This window comes from Centruroides sculpturatus, unplaced genomic scaffold, assembly GCF_000671375.1.
Source record: "Centruroides sculpturatus isolate CEXI.00-Female unplaced genomic scaffold, Cexi_2.0 scaffold160, whole genome shotgun sequence".
Classification (NCBI taxonomy): domain Eukaryota; kingdom Metazoa; phylum Arthropoda; class Arachnida; order Scorpiones; family Buthidae; genus Centruroides; species Centruroides sculpturatus.
The window spans coordinates 867674-885460 of NW_019384435.1; the positions used below are offsets into that span (position 1 = coordinate 867674).

Consider the following 17787-nt stretch of genomic DNA (forward strand, 5'->3'; position numbering starts at 1 on the left):
GTACGAAATCGTAATATCACTGGTTTAACATCGAAATCCGTGAGTAATATAAAATCGGAGAGCGGAATAAATATATCAAATATTTTAATGGATTTTTTTAACTCCTGTTAACTATACAGAACTATCGTAAAAACATACCAGTAAATTCTTATCGGTTGAGTTAAGTTATAAATCTACTCGTTATTCACGTAATCGAAATATTTAGTGGGCAGGCGGCTAACAGCCCAGAACCGGTCCTTGATAGAATTTGAATATTTATATGTGTGCAGCTTCTGCCCAAGGTCGTAGGCTTCCACCGGCTAAACCGGGTGAGGTTGGTGCTCTGTAAAGCGCGTGCGCAAATCTGGGTTTTCGTAATCTGAAAATACAGGAGATTCCACTCCGCCACTAATATTCTAATATACAATAGCAATTTTTTTTTCCACGTGTAGTATAGAAATTTGTAATAAGACACATAATGCGGTTATAATAAAATATTGTGCGATTATTTTCATTTAAAATTAATATTTATTTATTTATTTATTAGAGAATACGAGGGAAGCGGCGCTTCCAACGCTTCTAATGACGGCACGCCACTGATTGAACGGAATTCTCAACTTTTGCTTTAAGACTACTCATTTTACTGTGCATAATCCATTTATCGATGTGTTTCCGATTCATTTATTTCTGGCTCAGTGATATCATTATCCTTAGTTTCTGTCAAAAGTATTTCTCTAACTTTGACCTCAACTATTAGCATCAATTTCGCCTTTTGTTCGATTAGACTTAACTTTATAATACAGTATTTTCATTATCCGATAACTCGTTTTATTTCTCGTACTCATTGCATAATTTCGTAAGCAATCTTCTGTGCCGCTTTTAACGTCTCCGTGTTTAAAATAAATAGGCGTAAACTTCACTTTGCAGCCGAATCCTATGGCCGTACGCCAATTTATCTGGCGCCCCATAAAAAAGTCCTGAGGATTGGCTCTCCCGGATTCGATTTCCAGGCTTGCACTTTAATCGACACGTGCATGATTAACGCTTTGAAATAAATGGAATTCTTTGAAATTATTTATGAATAAATTCCTATTTTTTAGCCTTAAAACATGTGAAAGTTGTTTATAATATCGCGATATTATTATGAAATTTAATGATGATAAATGTGTCAATATATCTGCGTGTCAGGTATATAATTTCCAGCTATAAAAATCGCAGTATAAATAAAGGCGAGTAAATATATAATATATCAATAGCTATGAATACAAAAGTGGTTTGCATCGTTATATTAATTCTTTGCATCAATACCGATGCTCAAGTTAAGAATCGCTTTTTTTTTTTCGTGCCATTAGAATATTCATATTTTCATTAATTTGAATTAATTCTGAATTTAGAAAGACAAAAGGTATGTAATCTTCGGCCTGATAAAGGACCATGTCACAGATTAACACTTCGTTTTTATTATAATGTTTTTACTCGTGGTTGCCTGCTATTCGTTTATGGTGGATGTGGCGGAAACAGAAACAATTTCCAAAATTTAGAGGAATGCCGCCGTTTTTGTGCTCCAAGTAAGTTTACCAATTTCAAATTCTATATTACGCTGGAAATTACTTTTTAAGTTAATATGTAGATTTCACGATGGTATTGTCTTCCCCCCCCCCAGCAATGTCGCCTTATCCTAGAGAGAGTATAATGGACAACGTGTAAAATATAATTATTACACATAAAATATCGTTATTTCATTAAAATAAATTTGTATTTGTTTATTCAAATCGTTGGTAATGAGAAGAATGTATTCAAAATGCAGATTTGCCTGAAAAGGAAATTAAAATCCTAAAATCCATTTCAAGTCTGTTATAATTATACAGTATGATGTAATTTTAATACATTTCCATTAAATGTATTTAGTATTTAATAAATTTAATAATTATGTTTGTTTTGTTTTTTTCCGTAACTGATATTTTAAAAGAAATTGCAATTGCCCATGTACAGTTTGAGTAGGAGCAAAATTATTTCCGTTAAAGTGGTATTTTCTTCAATTCTGTAATAATACAGCAATTAATTAATTATATATTTAAAAAATATCTTATACTGTCAGATGAAAGCTTTATACTTGTGAAATGCGTGTTTCATTTGTATTGAAAAAACGGACTTATTCAGCCATGCATAAACAATGTCTAGCAAGAATTTTGTCTTCCTGTTTACAAGTGAAGCAAAACTGATATATTTCTCTTCGTTTTTCAATTGATATTGGGCAGGTTCTACTTTTCCATAAGACATATCTAGTGTACTTCATTCGATGAATACGTCAAAATATCCCGAATTTTTCCGTTGATGAAATAATTGTAAGCACGTAAGCTTGCATATGCTTGTAATGTGTAGCGTTAAATTTCAGAATATTTAAAAGAGTAGTTATATATATATCACCATACATCATTTTTGGTAATGATTTATCCCTAGGTTTCTAGAAAATCTGAAGTCGTAAAATGTCATAAAATAGATTAGAGAAAGAAAAAGTAAAATACGGATTTCATTTTACGAGGTACCGTTTTTTTTTCTTCGATAGAGAAATCATTATAATATTAATATAAACTAGACTTGGTAGATCTTGAAAATTAGAAACCTTTAAAAACTATCCGTTGGAAAAACAAGTTTTCAAAACTGTTTTTCTAGCAGGATAAAAGATGTACGGTACAGTATTTATTGATAAAGGACAAGAAGTTTTATAGTTGTAAATTCTTTAAGTAGTAACAGATTAAACAAAATGTCTGTAATAGTTAATAAGTACAAGAAATATTCATCACAATATTTATAAGAACAATAATTAAAAACTAAATAGAAACGACAATTTAGATGCAATATTGTTAACTTTCTCTCCTGTCATTACCTATCTGTGTAGCAATGATTTCTGTTATATAACCTTTGTATTATTTTTTCTAACAAATAAACGGCCATGACGATAGGAGATAACACAGATCGAAAGTCGCATACAGTAATTTAACAATATTGATGTCAAATATTATTTTGTAAGAAATGAATTGAAGAATGGGAATGTATGTATTATGTACTGCCCTACCAAGGAAATGGTAGCACACATTTTAACAAAACCAGTGTGTACTGAAAAACACGTTCAATGTGCTAGACCACTTGCACTGTAAGCAAAATGGGACAAATTATTGAGGGGAGTGTTAAATTTCTCTCCTGTCATTACCTATGTGTGTAGCAATGATTTGTGTTATATAAACTTTTGTATTTGTATTCTGTAGCAACGCTTCGTGTCATATAACTTTTGTATTATTTTACTAACAAATAAACTGCCATGACGTGGCGTCTTTTATCAAGCCCGCCACTTTTTGGTTCGGTATGACCTTGAAACGGATCAAAGTAGTCGTGTATGATTTTTAAACTTACTTGTAAGGTATCCTACTCACTATCTGTGAACACATAACTTGCAACAGTGATATATTCAACAAATACAAAATAATCCCTGGCAGGGCGAGAAAACAAAACAGGTTCAAAGTTTAAACGCTTATTATAAACATTTTTGTAATATATAGAAATTCGATTGATGAGTTAATAAATACAGAAGTCAAATTACAAGTAAGGAAGAAATAAATAGAATAGAAGCATAAATACTTTAATCACAAATCACACCGTTGTCAGTCAACTTATGGAAAAGAGAGAAACCGGAAACTATTTTGCTGCTACATGAGCAAAAGAATACAGTCAATGGTACAATTGTTTGTGTAAGGTCTATATGACTCAAAAATATGGGTCGATAAGCCAGCATGAAATTTCAACATACAAAAAGCATGCCGTCACTTGTCGCTCCTGATCTGATGGTCTGATGTGGAAGTGATAAGCGCTTGGAATGAAATAGCATGAGGGAGGTAAGTGCAAGACGATTGTCAGACCATCATCAGTTTTCAAACATGTTTCGGGGACGAGTTGATTTTCTACTGTATTGAAATGGAGAAGAATTATTTTGGGCTTATTGTAGATAACGTAAAGCGAATGGCATTCCAACTGGCACGTCTAAACAACGTCCGCATCCCTTTCTGCGAGACAAACAATCCTCTGGGAGCAAGTGATTCACACAGTTCCTCAAACATCATCCGCAACTGTCCATGAGGACGAATCCGAGACTGGAAAAAGGCGACAGGTAGGCGATAGCGCAAGAGGCAGTCAACCGGATGTATTAATTCTTCCGACACAGAACTCCACATAATGAACGCTAGTGAGAACCGTTTCGTGTGCCGGATGTCGAACTGGAGATGAAGTGCAGTTTTGCGTCGCGAAAAATTCTACCAATCGGAATGGCTCCGATACCATGTATGTTTTGGATTGTGCGATGCAGTCAGCAAAGAAAATCTCTCAAATACATTTGTACGTTTTGTTTTGGTGATTAGACAATTCGTTTATTTATGTTTTTCCTACATTTATAATACTGCATACTTTGATGTGCGTAAATGATATTTCTTTTGATGCTTGGAAAGTCCCAAGATGGTTGTTGCTTTGGTACTTTTATTACTGTACTTCATACAAAGTATTGTTAACTTTTCCAGACCAATAAATTTCGTTTTATTATGTGGTATTGATTGCAGTCTGTTCTTTCTTGGTCTTCGATCTGACGTATAACACACTATCCAGTGCTCATATTATGGCTTGGAGGAAATGGGCGAAACTTTCTTGCCATGCTATTTGTCACTGTTTTCACATTTTTCATGTGAATTCGGTGCAAATTGGAAGTTTGTACATACTTAATTGGGGCATCCTACCTTCACGACCAGTGGCGTGCCGTCATTAGAAGCGGTGGAAGCGCCGCTTCCCTTGTATTTTATAAAAAAATAAATACATATTAATTTTAATTAAATGAAAATAATCGCACAATATTTTATTAGAACCGCTTTATGTATCTTATTACAAATTTCTATACTACACGTGAAAAAAAAAAAAAATTGCTATTGTATATTCGAATATTAGTGGTGGAGTGGAATCTCTGTATTGTCAGATTCCAAAAAGCCAGATTTGCGCACGCGCTTTACAGAGCACCAAACTCACTCGGTTTAGCCGGGGAAGCCTACGACCTCGGGTTGATCTTACACATATAACGCGTCCAATTCTCTCCAGGACCGGTTCTGGGCCGTTAGCCGCCCGCCCGCTAGATATTTGGCCGATTACTTGAATAACGAGTAGATTTATAACTTAACCCAACCGATAAGAATTTACTGGTATGTTTTTACGATAGTTCTGTATAATTGACGGGAGTTTAAAAAATCCATTAAAATATTTGATATTTTTATTCCGCTCTCCGATTTTATATTACTCACGGATTTCGATGTTAAACCAGTGATATTACGATTTCGTATATCCCATTTTTAAGGGGATGTAGAAGAAAAACTTGTAATCTTGTATAATGTTAAAAATTAACTGTTACTTTGACAGCGTCATTTACAACTAAATTTAATGAATGAAAGAAATGCACCAGGTACAGAAAAAGCTCTAGAATTTATTTTCCTTAAATTTACGATTTATGTATCCGTTTGTCATAAAAATTTGTCTTTCCACTTTTTTCCCGAGACTACAAATATTCGAGTACAAAGTAACTGGTTTCGACTTATTTCTACTTAAGAAGTAGTTAAGTAATTAAGCGATTAGGGAATTGGGGACATAAACAAATGAAAGAGCCGGTGAAAGAGCCGGAATATTACTTAAACAAAAGCTTAACCGAACCAATCTATAGCCGAGTACAGTGGAGACTGATTTCTTCGAAATACTGTATTAGATGTAATAAAGACAGAAATTTTTCCAGTTTAACGAGATTGACCGAAAAGTTGTAAATTTTGGAAATTTCCGTGGACGACACCTGGTCCTAAAACGAATTAGTTAAAAAACAAATGACTATTAAGTTTAACATACGAGTATTTAGATTTTAAAGCTATTTAACTATTTTTATAGCTAGTTTAAAACCTACAACAGCCCTGTCGCGTCCTTTGAGATATACTAATGATGCGACAAAAGAGGTATTTGAATTGACCGGTGTCGGCACAATAGGCTTATATGCCAGAGAGTTTTTCAAACTGATTTAAAGTTACCGTTAACTTTTTGTCTTTATTATTGTTCTGCTACTTATAAAAAGAAGGAAGAAAGCAGTTATGTCGTGTTTATTTATTTAAAAATAAAATAAAATAAAATACATTTATAGAAAGCCAATGTTGTAGCGCCTCTCGTGGCCAGAATTCAAATTATTCCGCGAGTAAGGATGCTGTAGAAGCACGTGTTATTTCATAACATAAATAAATATCTATGGAATTTCGGTGCAAATATATTTATGGTAACGAAATTAAGATTTGAATTAAATAATTAAGCTTACAAATGAATAAAAATGAAAATTAGAAAGATTGCTTGCGCAGTTTCTGGAGGTTTGGACAGTGGTGTGGCCGCTCATTTGCTCAAGAAGAAAGGTTCTTATTTAACTTTTATTTTTTTAAATCAAATTATCAGTAATTATATATTAAGTTATAAATATACATGATATATCATTAACGTGTTTCAGTAATAATTGAATATAGGCATTTACAGAGTTAAGTTATATAAAATGTGTTTCAGTGCAGGTTATGAAGTAATTGGTGTTTTCATGAGAAATTGGGATGTCATTGACGAGACGGGTCAATGTTTAGCAGATAAAGACAGTGAAGATGCTCGATACGTTTGCAGAGTTGTCGGCATACCTTTTCGAGAGGTGAATTTTGTTAAACAATATTGGAATGGAGTATTCAGGTTTGTTTGTAAATGTTTATTTTAGTTTATTGTTGTTAGTACTAAAGGTTCATATTTTGTAATTATCTATGTAACATAACAGTTACATTATAAATCTGTGAAACCAAAATAATGGATATTGGAGTAATTAACGAATTTTATATTTAAAAGTATAAAATTGTACAATATAGAAAACTTATACAAAAAAAAATCTTTTGAAGACTAAACGCCATTTTCAATCACTGGAACACAATCAACTGTTGTCAGAGTTGGCCTTTTATAGGCTTTCCCCACCTTTACTTAAGAATCTCCCCATTCAGAAGACTTCAAAAGATTTCTTTTATGCCTGGATAAATGTTAAAGTGAGCACCCTGTACTGTACATATATTCCTCCTGTTATGGATATAGTCCATTAATAATATATCTGAATAACATATAAATGTTAAAATGCATAAATATATCGAATAACATTTATTTCCTTTAACAGTTTATTTAAAATCTCATATGATTTTTATTATATTAATATAAAAATAATTATTGTAATCATTAGTATTTTTTATAATTTAAATTAAACCATATTGATAAAAATTTTCATCAAATAAATTCTCTCTCTTGAGATGTATTCAAACTTGAAAGCCAAGGTAAAGAAGCATCTTCCTAATGCTCTTGTGGACCTAGAATTGGATTCAGACTGTCAAATAACCCCAAGAATTTTCTGGGGTAGGCTGTCTCAAATTTGTATGGCTTTTTTCCTCACCACCTAGCCATTATGAGCTTGATTGAAGAATCCTTGATGGGTATAATTAAAAGGTTCTCTTAGTGTTCATATAACAGAGTACAAAAAAAAAATGTATTCAAATTGCACTGGAACTTCTAAATCAATATTTTTTCAAAATTTATTGAGTGTAATACAATTAAATTTATGAAAAATCACAAATATTTTTAAAGCTAATAATATTTTCATTGTATTTGTCAAAATTCTAAACTCTACAAAAATTTTGAACAAAGCCATAACCATCAGATAAGAAATTGCAGCAATGTTTCTATACATTTTACTTATTTATCAGTTAATTACTAGACAAAATGATTAGCTGTAGGCAACAGAACCAATGTCAAGAAGCAAAAAAAAAAAAGAAGATTAGATGAGCTAATAGCTAATTATTGAATATTTTGATATAAACCATAAAAGTTTATCATAATATTAAGAAAATGAGCTTAAATGTAAATTCTTTATATTAATATTTTTATAAAATTAAAATTAATTCATAATTAATAATAGAAAGAAGAAACAAAAGTTCACTTTTAGTTTTTAGAAATAATGTTTGACTTCTAAAAAAATGTAACTTGCCTTCCTACATATATTTTATCATATTTGTATATTTTACTTTTACATATATAGATTTTTGTATTTCATATCCTGCAGAATTTATTTTTTGTACACAGTGTTTTGTATTTTTCTGTCTTGTTTTAAATCATTGATGATCTGTCCAGGTATCATAGTTTTGTGTATTGTACACTGTGTACAATCCTTAACATTATCCCCAGCAGAGCCTTACACCACTGGGAGTTTATGTATCATTCTGTGAATAAATTGAATGAATGAATGAATGCCTAACTTAAGACTAAATTACATTGTTAAATTATTTATTAATTAGTCTAATTATAGTCTGAATGTAATCAAGCTCAGGTAATTGAAAATTTCTTTATTCATATACATATAATATGGTATTTAACTTAGTTTATGGGTTTTAAAATATTCATTATTTAAAATAAATATTTATAGAAAAATATTTAATTTAATATTCTATTACTATAGCTTCTTGCCCCTATTATAACTATTACAATTTATGTGTTACTACACAATTAAACTTTTAGGGCTTATCACACTAAGTTGACAAGAGGAGTTTATTAATTAATCATATAAACTCATTTACATAAATACATTAACTTTTATGCACACAATTACCAATCTAAAATGCATTTCGCGCTTTCTTATGGCTCCTTTCTTGCATTTGAAAGCCCGAAATGCATTTTAGATTGGTAATTGTGTGCATAAAAGTTAATGTATTTATGTAAATGAGTTTATATGATTAATTAATAAACTCATCCTGTCAACTCAGTCAGTGTGATAAGCCCTAAAAGTTTAATTGTATAGTAATACAAAAATTACAATACTTAATATTCTACTTAAAATAATTTAAATTTCTATATTTTTGAATTTAGTGAAATGATTGATGAGTATAAAAAAGGCATAACACCAAATCCAGATGTTTTATGCAATAAAAGAATTAAATTTGGTATTTTTTGGAAGTATATGATTAATCAACTTAAAGTGGATGCTATTGCAACAGGTCATTATGCACAGACTAGTTTTGGAGAAGATCTTGAAAATTATGATCCTCATAAAGGTATTTATAAAATGTATATAAATTTAGAACTTACTATTTTCATTCCATATTACTATATATTTAATATGATACAAAAATAAATTATAAATAATTTTTACAAATCTTCAAATATATTTTATTGTTTATTGACACCAAATATAATATATTTTTAGGTGCAAGATTATTACGGGCGGTCGATGACTTTCGAGATCAAACATTATTTTTATCACAGATACCTCAAGAAGCACTTCAGAAGTCTCTCTTTCCAGTTGGTGGATTAATGAGGAAAGATGTTCAAAAAATTGCTTCTGAAATTTCACTAACGAAGATACTAAAAAAGAAAAAGGTGATGATAATCATATTACATTTTGTTTTCCATTTTTAACTCTTTCTGCACTGTGGGCACTAAGATAGCCTTTTTCCATGCTGATCATGGGTTTGGCCAGACCCACACAATGGGAATAACAAGGTGGTGAGGGATGGAGCTAGACATATCTGAAACACACTGCCAATGAAAAGACTGTTTGCTTGCCTGGACCTAGTCCTGCATCTCACAGAACAGTAGTCTGATGCATTAATTGACTTGGCCCTCTTCCCATCTATATTTCACACGTTCACGGCATCAGTAGATAAATGTTTAGGCAGCTGCTGGGCATTACGAGTCACGGGTGACTCATAGTCTATTTTAATACAGGGCGGCACGAGTCATCCATGCTTCATACTATTAAATTAATATATTTTATTGCATGTAATAAAATAATATTGATATATCAAGTATGATGTTTGTAGAATTATGTTATCAAAACATATGCGCCGCCCTACGGAAAAACAAGCAATTATGTCTGTTGCCCTAATTAGACATGTCCATGCAAGTCACATGTGCCTTGTAACAGCGTGAACATGTTAATAAACTGATCTTCAATTATATTGCAAAGTTTGTATGAGGATGCTGTTTTGAGTTATAAGATATTTTAATTCTTCTCAAAATTATTAATTCTGTAATTGACTAATTACTCCATTTAATATTTGTACTATTACCATCATAAACATTGTTTCATTTATAATATTTGAGGTAGAGTGTTAGCAAAGCTTCTGTATGCTTACAAAATTGCATTCAATCTCAAAATTTGATGGCTTGATTTTGCCATTTTCCATAGATTGTGATGAGGAATCCAAATATGTAATAAAAACTAGGGTCCTTGACTTTGTTTTTATTACACTGTTTTTGAGATACAGTGGGGTCAAAGTGACGACAAGAAAAATTTGATATCAGTGAATTTGCCAGAGCACAGGTTTTACATGACAGTTCTTGTATGTTATATGCAATGTACCATACTATTTAAGTTGGCAAAGCTGTTAATATTGACAGTTATTGCCAACTTTTTATGTAATATACTATTGTGTATGACAGATAGAGTAATTAGTTACAAAATTAAAAAGAGCAATGGGAAAAATAGTTGGTCATGTATATACAACTAACAGATTCTAACATGTATTTAGTGATATACAAGTAGCAAGTGCAATATGTTAAAATGCATGTTTTTCTTAATGTTAAAATTTCCAGGAAAAAAATCAATCTGCAGTATAATGGATAACACTATAACCAAGGAGTAGTAAGTTCATAATTTTGTTATATACACTATGTAGACTATTTATATAAAAAAAGAAAAGAAATGAAAGAAAACAAACATCATTCTGATTAAAGAGTAGTGGATAAATTCTGAACCTTAAATGATAAACTACTAAGAACATCAATACTTGTTTCTATTGTTTGTGATTAATAATTGAGGATGAAGATAATCATAACAAGAGAAACTATTAATACTAATTAATATATTAGCAATGTTCTTAATAAGATTAAATATCACTATTAAACAGTAATAATTTTTTAAATATACAGTGGAACCTCGGTATACGATCTTAATCCGTTCCTGGTGTTTGGACTTATACCGAATAGGACGTATACCAAACCAACCTTTCCCAAAAGAAGTAGTGTAAAAATGATTAATTCGTTCTCATGTAAAAAAAAAAATGGGTGGCTTTAAACACCTCACTTTCCTGTCTAGTTCCTGCTTGATTTTTTATGAGATCAGCATGTATCTTTTTAGCTTTCTCACAAATAATTGCTTCTGATATGATGTTGCCAGTACACTGTTTTTCAGTTATCCAAAGCAAAAGCAATTTCTCAACATGATTTAATGTCTTCGATCTCTGTTTAGAAATTGATTTAACCCCTTTCGCAACGTTAGCAGATTTAATAATGTCTTTACTTTTCATGATTGTCGATATTATCGTTCTCAGAATATGGTATGCAACAGTTAAATCTCGAACATGCATGCCACCTTCATATTCCTCAACAATCTCTTTTTTCAGTTCCATTGTGATTCTAGTCATTTTTTTATTTTTCTGTTGCCTTTTTGCAATTCATGATTAATAAAAATAATATTTTATTTACAAATTAAAATAAAAAGAAATTTAACAAAGTTATAAACTGTGGCACAGAGAACGTGTAGTCTGGTCTAATACACTGATAGTGCTACTTGTTCGTAGATGGCGAGTATAATTGAATTAAGTCGTATACCGAACAAAATTTGTTTCGTCCAAACAGGACGTATTCCAAATTGGACATATTCTAAAGCAGACGTATACTGAGGTACCACTGTATATCAACAATTACCAATGTTGAATAACTCTATATTTTGAATATTAGTATATTTGTGATTGACCTTCTATGAAATTAACATTTAATATTTTCAGAATTATAATTTTATCTTGGAAATTTAACCAAAAACTTTTAAATTATTTTGTGGCATATTCTAAAAACTTTTTAATTAGATGAATATTCAGCAATATATTATTTCACATAAATTTTAAGAATCAGGTTCATAGACCTGTAAAGATCCTCAAAATTTTTACAGGTTTTCCTCATGCCTCATCCTTCACCCATACTGATTCCATTATGGATTATATCCACCATAATGGACAAAATTCAGGCAAGTCTTGTATATCCGTAAGATCAACATGTGCTAATTCATTCTGTCAAAATTTATTTTAGTCATAGTTTAAAAATTAATCACTGTTTCTGAAATTGAAATAACAATTTACAACATTCATTTTCTTATTAATTAAATAACTTGAATTATAAAATCTTATTACAATATCTCATAACAAAATCTCAATGCAATATATAAATAAATAACAATTTTATAAATCTTTACTAAAACAATCTTTTTATAGTCTACTAGCTGTACCCAGCCACACGTTGCTGTGGCTCAAAATCTATTATAAATGTATAACACTCCCCACAAGGGAGAATTTTGAAAAATTCCTTCTTAGTGTACATTCTCTTGACATACCCTATTAAAATGCAATCAAAAATGCAAAAAACCACATCTAAAATAGTATAATAGAAGCAGAGTTCTTTACGGTAAGCCTTAATCCTGTCCCTCTAACCCACGGGGGGAATTCGACATCTATATAATATAAAAACATGCATGTATTCAAATGCAACATTGTTTCAAAATTTCAAAGCAATCAGTGTAGAAGTTTCAGAGATTTAAGATTTTGAGCAAATGAACATATACATTTTTATTTATATAGATAATTAAATCTTACTTAATTTAATTTTTCTTTATGTAAGGATGAATTATTTTAAAAATTATATCTAGTTTTTGATATGCAATATAATTTGTTGTTTCTAATTATGACATTGATGATAATTATTCAGTATTTTTAGAGCACCGGCATCTGTTTCATTGGAAAAAGAAATTTCCAGAAATTTATTAATGATTACATAGAACCATCAGTTGGAAACTTTATTGATATTGAAACAGGTTCCATTGTTGGACAGCATACAGGTTAGTTATTGCAATTTTTACTTAATGACTAACTTACTTTAAAACACTTTTACAAACCTCTAATATTTATATATGCAACAATTTAGGTATTCATCAATGGACATTAGGCCAAAGATGTTTGTTGCCTGGTTGTAAAGTTGCATATTTTGTTGCAGAAAAGAATCCATTATCACAAGATATTTTAGTGGCAAGTAAAATATGAAACAATTTATTTTTAATTAATTACTATTTTTACTATAAAGCTTCAAATACAAACATTTATAAACCTAATTTTTAGATTAAAGCAGAATATTTTTCATTAGAACATAATTTTAATTATTTATATATTATATTTTTATTACAGGCACCTGGTGGTGATCATCCTAGCTTATATTGTGATACTATTATTGTTGAGAATCCATATTGGATTAACAGAGTACCAGAAGATTTACTAAGAACTAAGAAATTAAAATGTAAAATAAGAACTCAACAAGGATACAGATATCCTCTTGAGAAATGTCAAGTGGATGTAATTGAAGATGATAAATTATTCATTAAATTTGAAAATCCCCAGAGAGCTCTTACACCTGGACAGGTATATCTAAAATACCAAATATTTGGTTACATTAGATGTTTGTACAACTGGTGAGATATTATAATAAGATGAAAACATAAAATATTTCAAAATGGTTTTACTTTAAGACAAAAAATTTCAAAAATATTAATTTAAAAATAGTAAGTGGCATCATTTCATAGAATAAAGTTTTAAATAACTAGAAAAGATGCATCATAGAACAACTTAAAATGTGTTTATAAGATAACAAAATACGGTGGGTATACTAGAACAAATGTATTTGGTTCAAGAATCTCATTTCTTATAGAATCTGTTCATTCTAGCATATATTAAAATATATGTATTTATGGGTAATCATTACCAGGTGCACAACATAAAGCAAAGTTACCATTCAACACAAATTAAACAGAAAAATATAATATAAAATAAAAAATAACCCATTGTATAAAAGAAATCCCTCTCTTCAATTTGGGCAATTTGTTGAAGTAGAAGAGAGATTTCTTTTATACTGTATATCATATTTTTGACTAGTTTTGTTACTTTCTTGTACCTATTACTCTTTGTATATGATATTTAAAATATTGTACAGTTTATTCTCTAATGATAGTTTATCATGAAACATATTGATAGACTTTAATAAATTATAACAATTTACATCATTTTTATAGCAAAAATGATGACATTATGACAAATGTAAATTTAGGTTTAGAATGTAATATTTCCAAACTTTTGTTAGATAATTCAAAATACAGTAAGTGATCGGTTAACGAACATAATCCATTCCAAGACTTTGTTCGTTATCCAAATTGTTCATTAATTGATTATCGATTTACCGTAGTATTTATGGGAATTTGATTAATTTGTTCCAGAGNTGTCTTTATTATTGTTCTGCTACTTATAAAAAGAAGGAAGAAAGCAGTTATGTCGTGTTTATTTATTTAAAAATAAAATAAAATAAAATACATTTATAGAAAGCCAATGTTGTAGCGCCTCTCGTGGCCAGAATTCAAATTATTCCGCGAGTAAGGATGCTGTAGAAGCACGTGTTATTTCATAACATAAATAAATATCTATGGAATTTCGGTGCAAATATATTTATGGTAACGAAATTAAGATTTGAATTAAATAATTAAGCTTACAAATGAATAAAAATGAAAATTAGAAAGATTGCTTGCGCAGTTTCTGGAGGTTTGGACAGTGGTGTGGCCGCTCATTTGCTCAAGAAGAAAGGTTCTTATTTAACTTTTATTTTTTTAAATCAAATTATCAGTAATTATATATTAAGTTATAAATATACATGATATATCATTAACGTGTTTCAGTAATAATTGAATATAGGCATTTACAGAGTTAAGTTATATAAAATGTGTTTCAGTGCAGGTTATGAAGTAATTGGTGTTTTCATGAGAAATTGGGATGTCATTGACGAGACGGGTCAATGTTTAGCAGATAAAGACAGTGAAGATGCTCGATACGTTTGCAGAGTTGTCGGCATACCTTTTCGAGAGGTGAATTTTGTTAAACAATATTGGAATGGAGTATTCAGGTTTGTTTGTAAATGTTTATTTTAGTTTATTGTTGTTAGTACTAAAGGTTCATATTTTGTAATTATCTATGTAACATAACAGTTACATTATAAATCTGTGAAACCAAAATAATGGATATTGGAGTAATTAACGAATTTTATATTTAAAAGTATAAAATTGTACAATATAGAAAACTTATACAAAAAAAAATCTTTTGAAGACTAAACGCCATTTTCAATCACTGGAACACAATCAACTGTTGTCAGAGTTGGCCTTTTATAGGCTTTCCCCACCTTTACTTAAGAATCTCCCCATTCAGAAGACTTCAAAAGATTTCTTTTATGCCTGGATAAATGTTAAAGTGAGCACCCTGTACTGTACATATATTCCTCCTGTTATGGATATAGTCCATTAATAATATATCTGAATAACATATAAATGTTAAAATGCATAAATATATCGAATAACATTTATTTCCTTTAACAGTTTATTTAAAATCTCATATGATTTTTATTATATTAATATAAAAATAATTATTGTAATCATTAGTATTTTTTATAATTTAAATTAAACCATATTGATAAAAATTTTCATCAAATAAATTCTCTCTCTTGAGATGTATTCAAACTTGAAAGCCAAGGTAAAGAAGCATCTTCCTAATGCTCTTGTGGACCTAGAATTGGATTCAGACTGTCAAATAACCCCAAGAATTTTCTGGGGTAGGCTGTCTCAAATTTGTATGGCTTTTTTCCTCACCACCTAGCCATTATGAGCTTGATTGAAGAATCCTTGATGGGTATAATTAAAAGGTTCTCTTAGTGTTCATATAACAGAGTACAAAAAAAAAATGTATTCAAATTGCACTGGAACTTCTAAATCAATATTTTTTCAAAATTTATTGAGTGTAATACAATTAAATTTATGAAAAATCACAAATATTTTTAAAGCTAATAATATTTTCATTGTATTTGTCAAAATTCTAAACTCTACAAAAATTTTGAACAAAGCCATAACCATCAGATAAGAAATTGCAGCAATGTTTCTATACATTTTACTTATTTATCAGTTAATTACTAGACAAAATGATTAGCTGTAGGCAACAGAACCAATGTCAAGAAGCAAAAAAAAAAAAGAAGATTAGATGAGCTAATAGCTAATTATTGAATATTTTGATATAAACCATAAAAGTTTATCATAATATTAAGAAAATGAGCTTAAATGTAAATTCTTTATATTAATATTTTTATAAAATTAAAATTAATTCATAATTAATAATAGAAAGAAGAAACAAAAGTTCACTTTTAGTTTTTAGAAATAATGTTTGACTTCCTACTTGCCTTCCTACATATATTTTATCATATTTGTATATTTTACTTTTACATATCTAGATTTTTGTATTTCATATCCTGCAGAATTTATTTTTTGTACACAGTATTTTGTATTTTTCTGTCTTGTTTTAAATCATTGATGATCTGTCCAGGTATCATAGTTTTGTGTATTGTACACTGTGTACAATCCTTAACATTATCCCCAGCAGAGCCTTACACCACTGGGAGTTTATGTATCATTCTGTGAATAAATTGAATGAATGAATGAATGCCTAACTTAAGACTAAATTACATTGTTAAATTATTTATTAATTAGTCTAATTATAGTCTGAATGTAATCAAGCTCAGGTAATTGAAAATTTCTTTATTCATATACATATAATATGGTATTTAACTTAGTTTATGGGTTTTAAAATATTCATTATTTAAAATAAATATTTATAGAAAAATATTTAATTTAATATTCTATTACTATAGCTTCGTGCCCCTATTATAACTATTACAATTTATGTGTTATTACACAACTAAACTTTTAGGGCTTATCACACTAAGTTGACAAGAGGAGTTTATTAATTAATCATATAAACTCATTTACATAAATACATTAACTTTTATGCACACAATTACCAATCTAAAATGCATTTCGCGCTTTCTTATGGCTCCTTTCTTGCATTTGAAAGCCCGAAATGCATTTTAGATTGGTAATTGTGTGCATAAAAGTTAATGTATTTATGTAAATGAGTTTATATGATTAATTAATAAACTCCTCTTGTCAACTTAGTGTGATAAGCCCTAAAAGTTTAATTGTGTAGTAACACATAAATTGTAATAGTTATAATAGGGGCAAGAAGCTATAGTAATAGAATATTAAATTAAATATTTTTCTATAAATATTTATTTTAAATAATGAATATTTTAAAACCCATAAACTAAGTTAAATACCATATTATATGTATATGAATAAAGAAATTTTCAATTACCTGAGCTTGATTACATTCAGACTATAATTAGACTAATTAATAAATAATTTAACAATGTAATTTAGTCTTAAGTTAGGCATTCATTCATTCATTCAATTTATTCACAGAATGATACATAAACTCCCAGTGGTGTAAGGCTCTGCTGGGGATAATGTTAAGGATTGTACACAGTGTACAATACACAAAACTATGATACCTGGACAGATCATCAATGATTTAAAACAAGACAGAAAAATACAAAACACTGTGTACAAAAAATAAATTCTGCAGGATATGAAATACAAAAATCTATATATGTAAAAGTAAAATATACAAATATGATAAAATATATGTAGGAAGGCAAGTAGGAAGTCAAACATTATTTCTAAAAACTAAAAGTGAACTTTTGTTTCTTCTTTCTATTATTAATTATGAATTA

General features: G+C 29.4%; 3 protein-coding genes across 5 annotated transcripts in view; all 3 read left to right on the forward strand.

Moving 5' to 3' along the window:
- Positions 1 to 1609, forward strand: part of LOC111619921 (papilin-like) — a 47234-nt gene extending 45625 nt beyond the window's left edge. The window contains exons 19-20 of the mRNA XM_023361744.1: positions 1374 to 1547; positions 1599 to 1609. Coding sequence (XP_023217512.1) covers positions 1374 to 1547; positions 1599 to 1609 — 185 coding nt within the window. The remainder of the gene's footprint in view (positions 1 to 1373; positions 1548 to 1598) is intronic.
- Positions 1610 to 6228: 4619 nt separating this feature from the next.
- Positions 6229 to 13699, forward strand: LOC111619872 (mitochondrial tRNA-specific 2-thiouridylase 1-like). 2 transcript variants are annotated; one of them, XM_023361695.1, is made up of 7 exons: positions 6229 to 6443; positions 6589 to 6759; positions 8962 to 9146; positions 9299 to 9471; positions 12862 to 12982; positions 13069 to 13169; positions 13326 to 13699. In XM_023361695.1, exons 2-7 carry the CDS (start codon positions 6617 to 6619, stop codon positions 13608 to 13610), a joined length of 1008 nt encoding a protein of 335 aa, XP_023217463.1. In that variant the 5' UTR covers positions 6229 to 6443; positions 6589 to 6616; the 3' UTR covers positions 13611 to 13699. The 2 variants fall into 2 exon arrangements, with proteins under 2 accessions (XP_023217463.1, XP_023217462.1); XM_023361694.1 differs by having other exon boundaries at positions 6594 to 6759.
- Positions 13700 to 14550: 851 nt separating this feature from the next.
- The window catches only part of LOC111619873 (mitochondrial tRNA-specific 2-thiouridylase 1-like), a 12952-nt gene continuing 9715 nt past the window's right edge, over positions 14551 to 17787 (forward strand). Inside the window, exons 1-2 of one of the 2 annotated variants that reach the window (XM_023361697.1) lie at positions 14551 to 14765; positions 14911 to 15081. In XM_023361697.1, coding sequence (XP_023217465.1) covers positions 14939 to 15081 — 143 coding nt within the window. In that variant the 5' untranslated portion in view covers positions 14551 to 14765; positions 14911 to 14938. The remainder of the gene's footprint in view (positions 14766 to 14910; positions 15082 to 17787) is intronic. The other variant, XM_023361696.1, reaches the window with a different exon arrangement.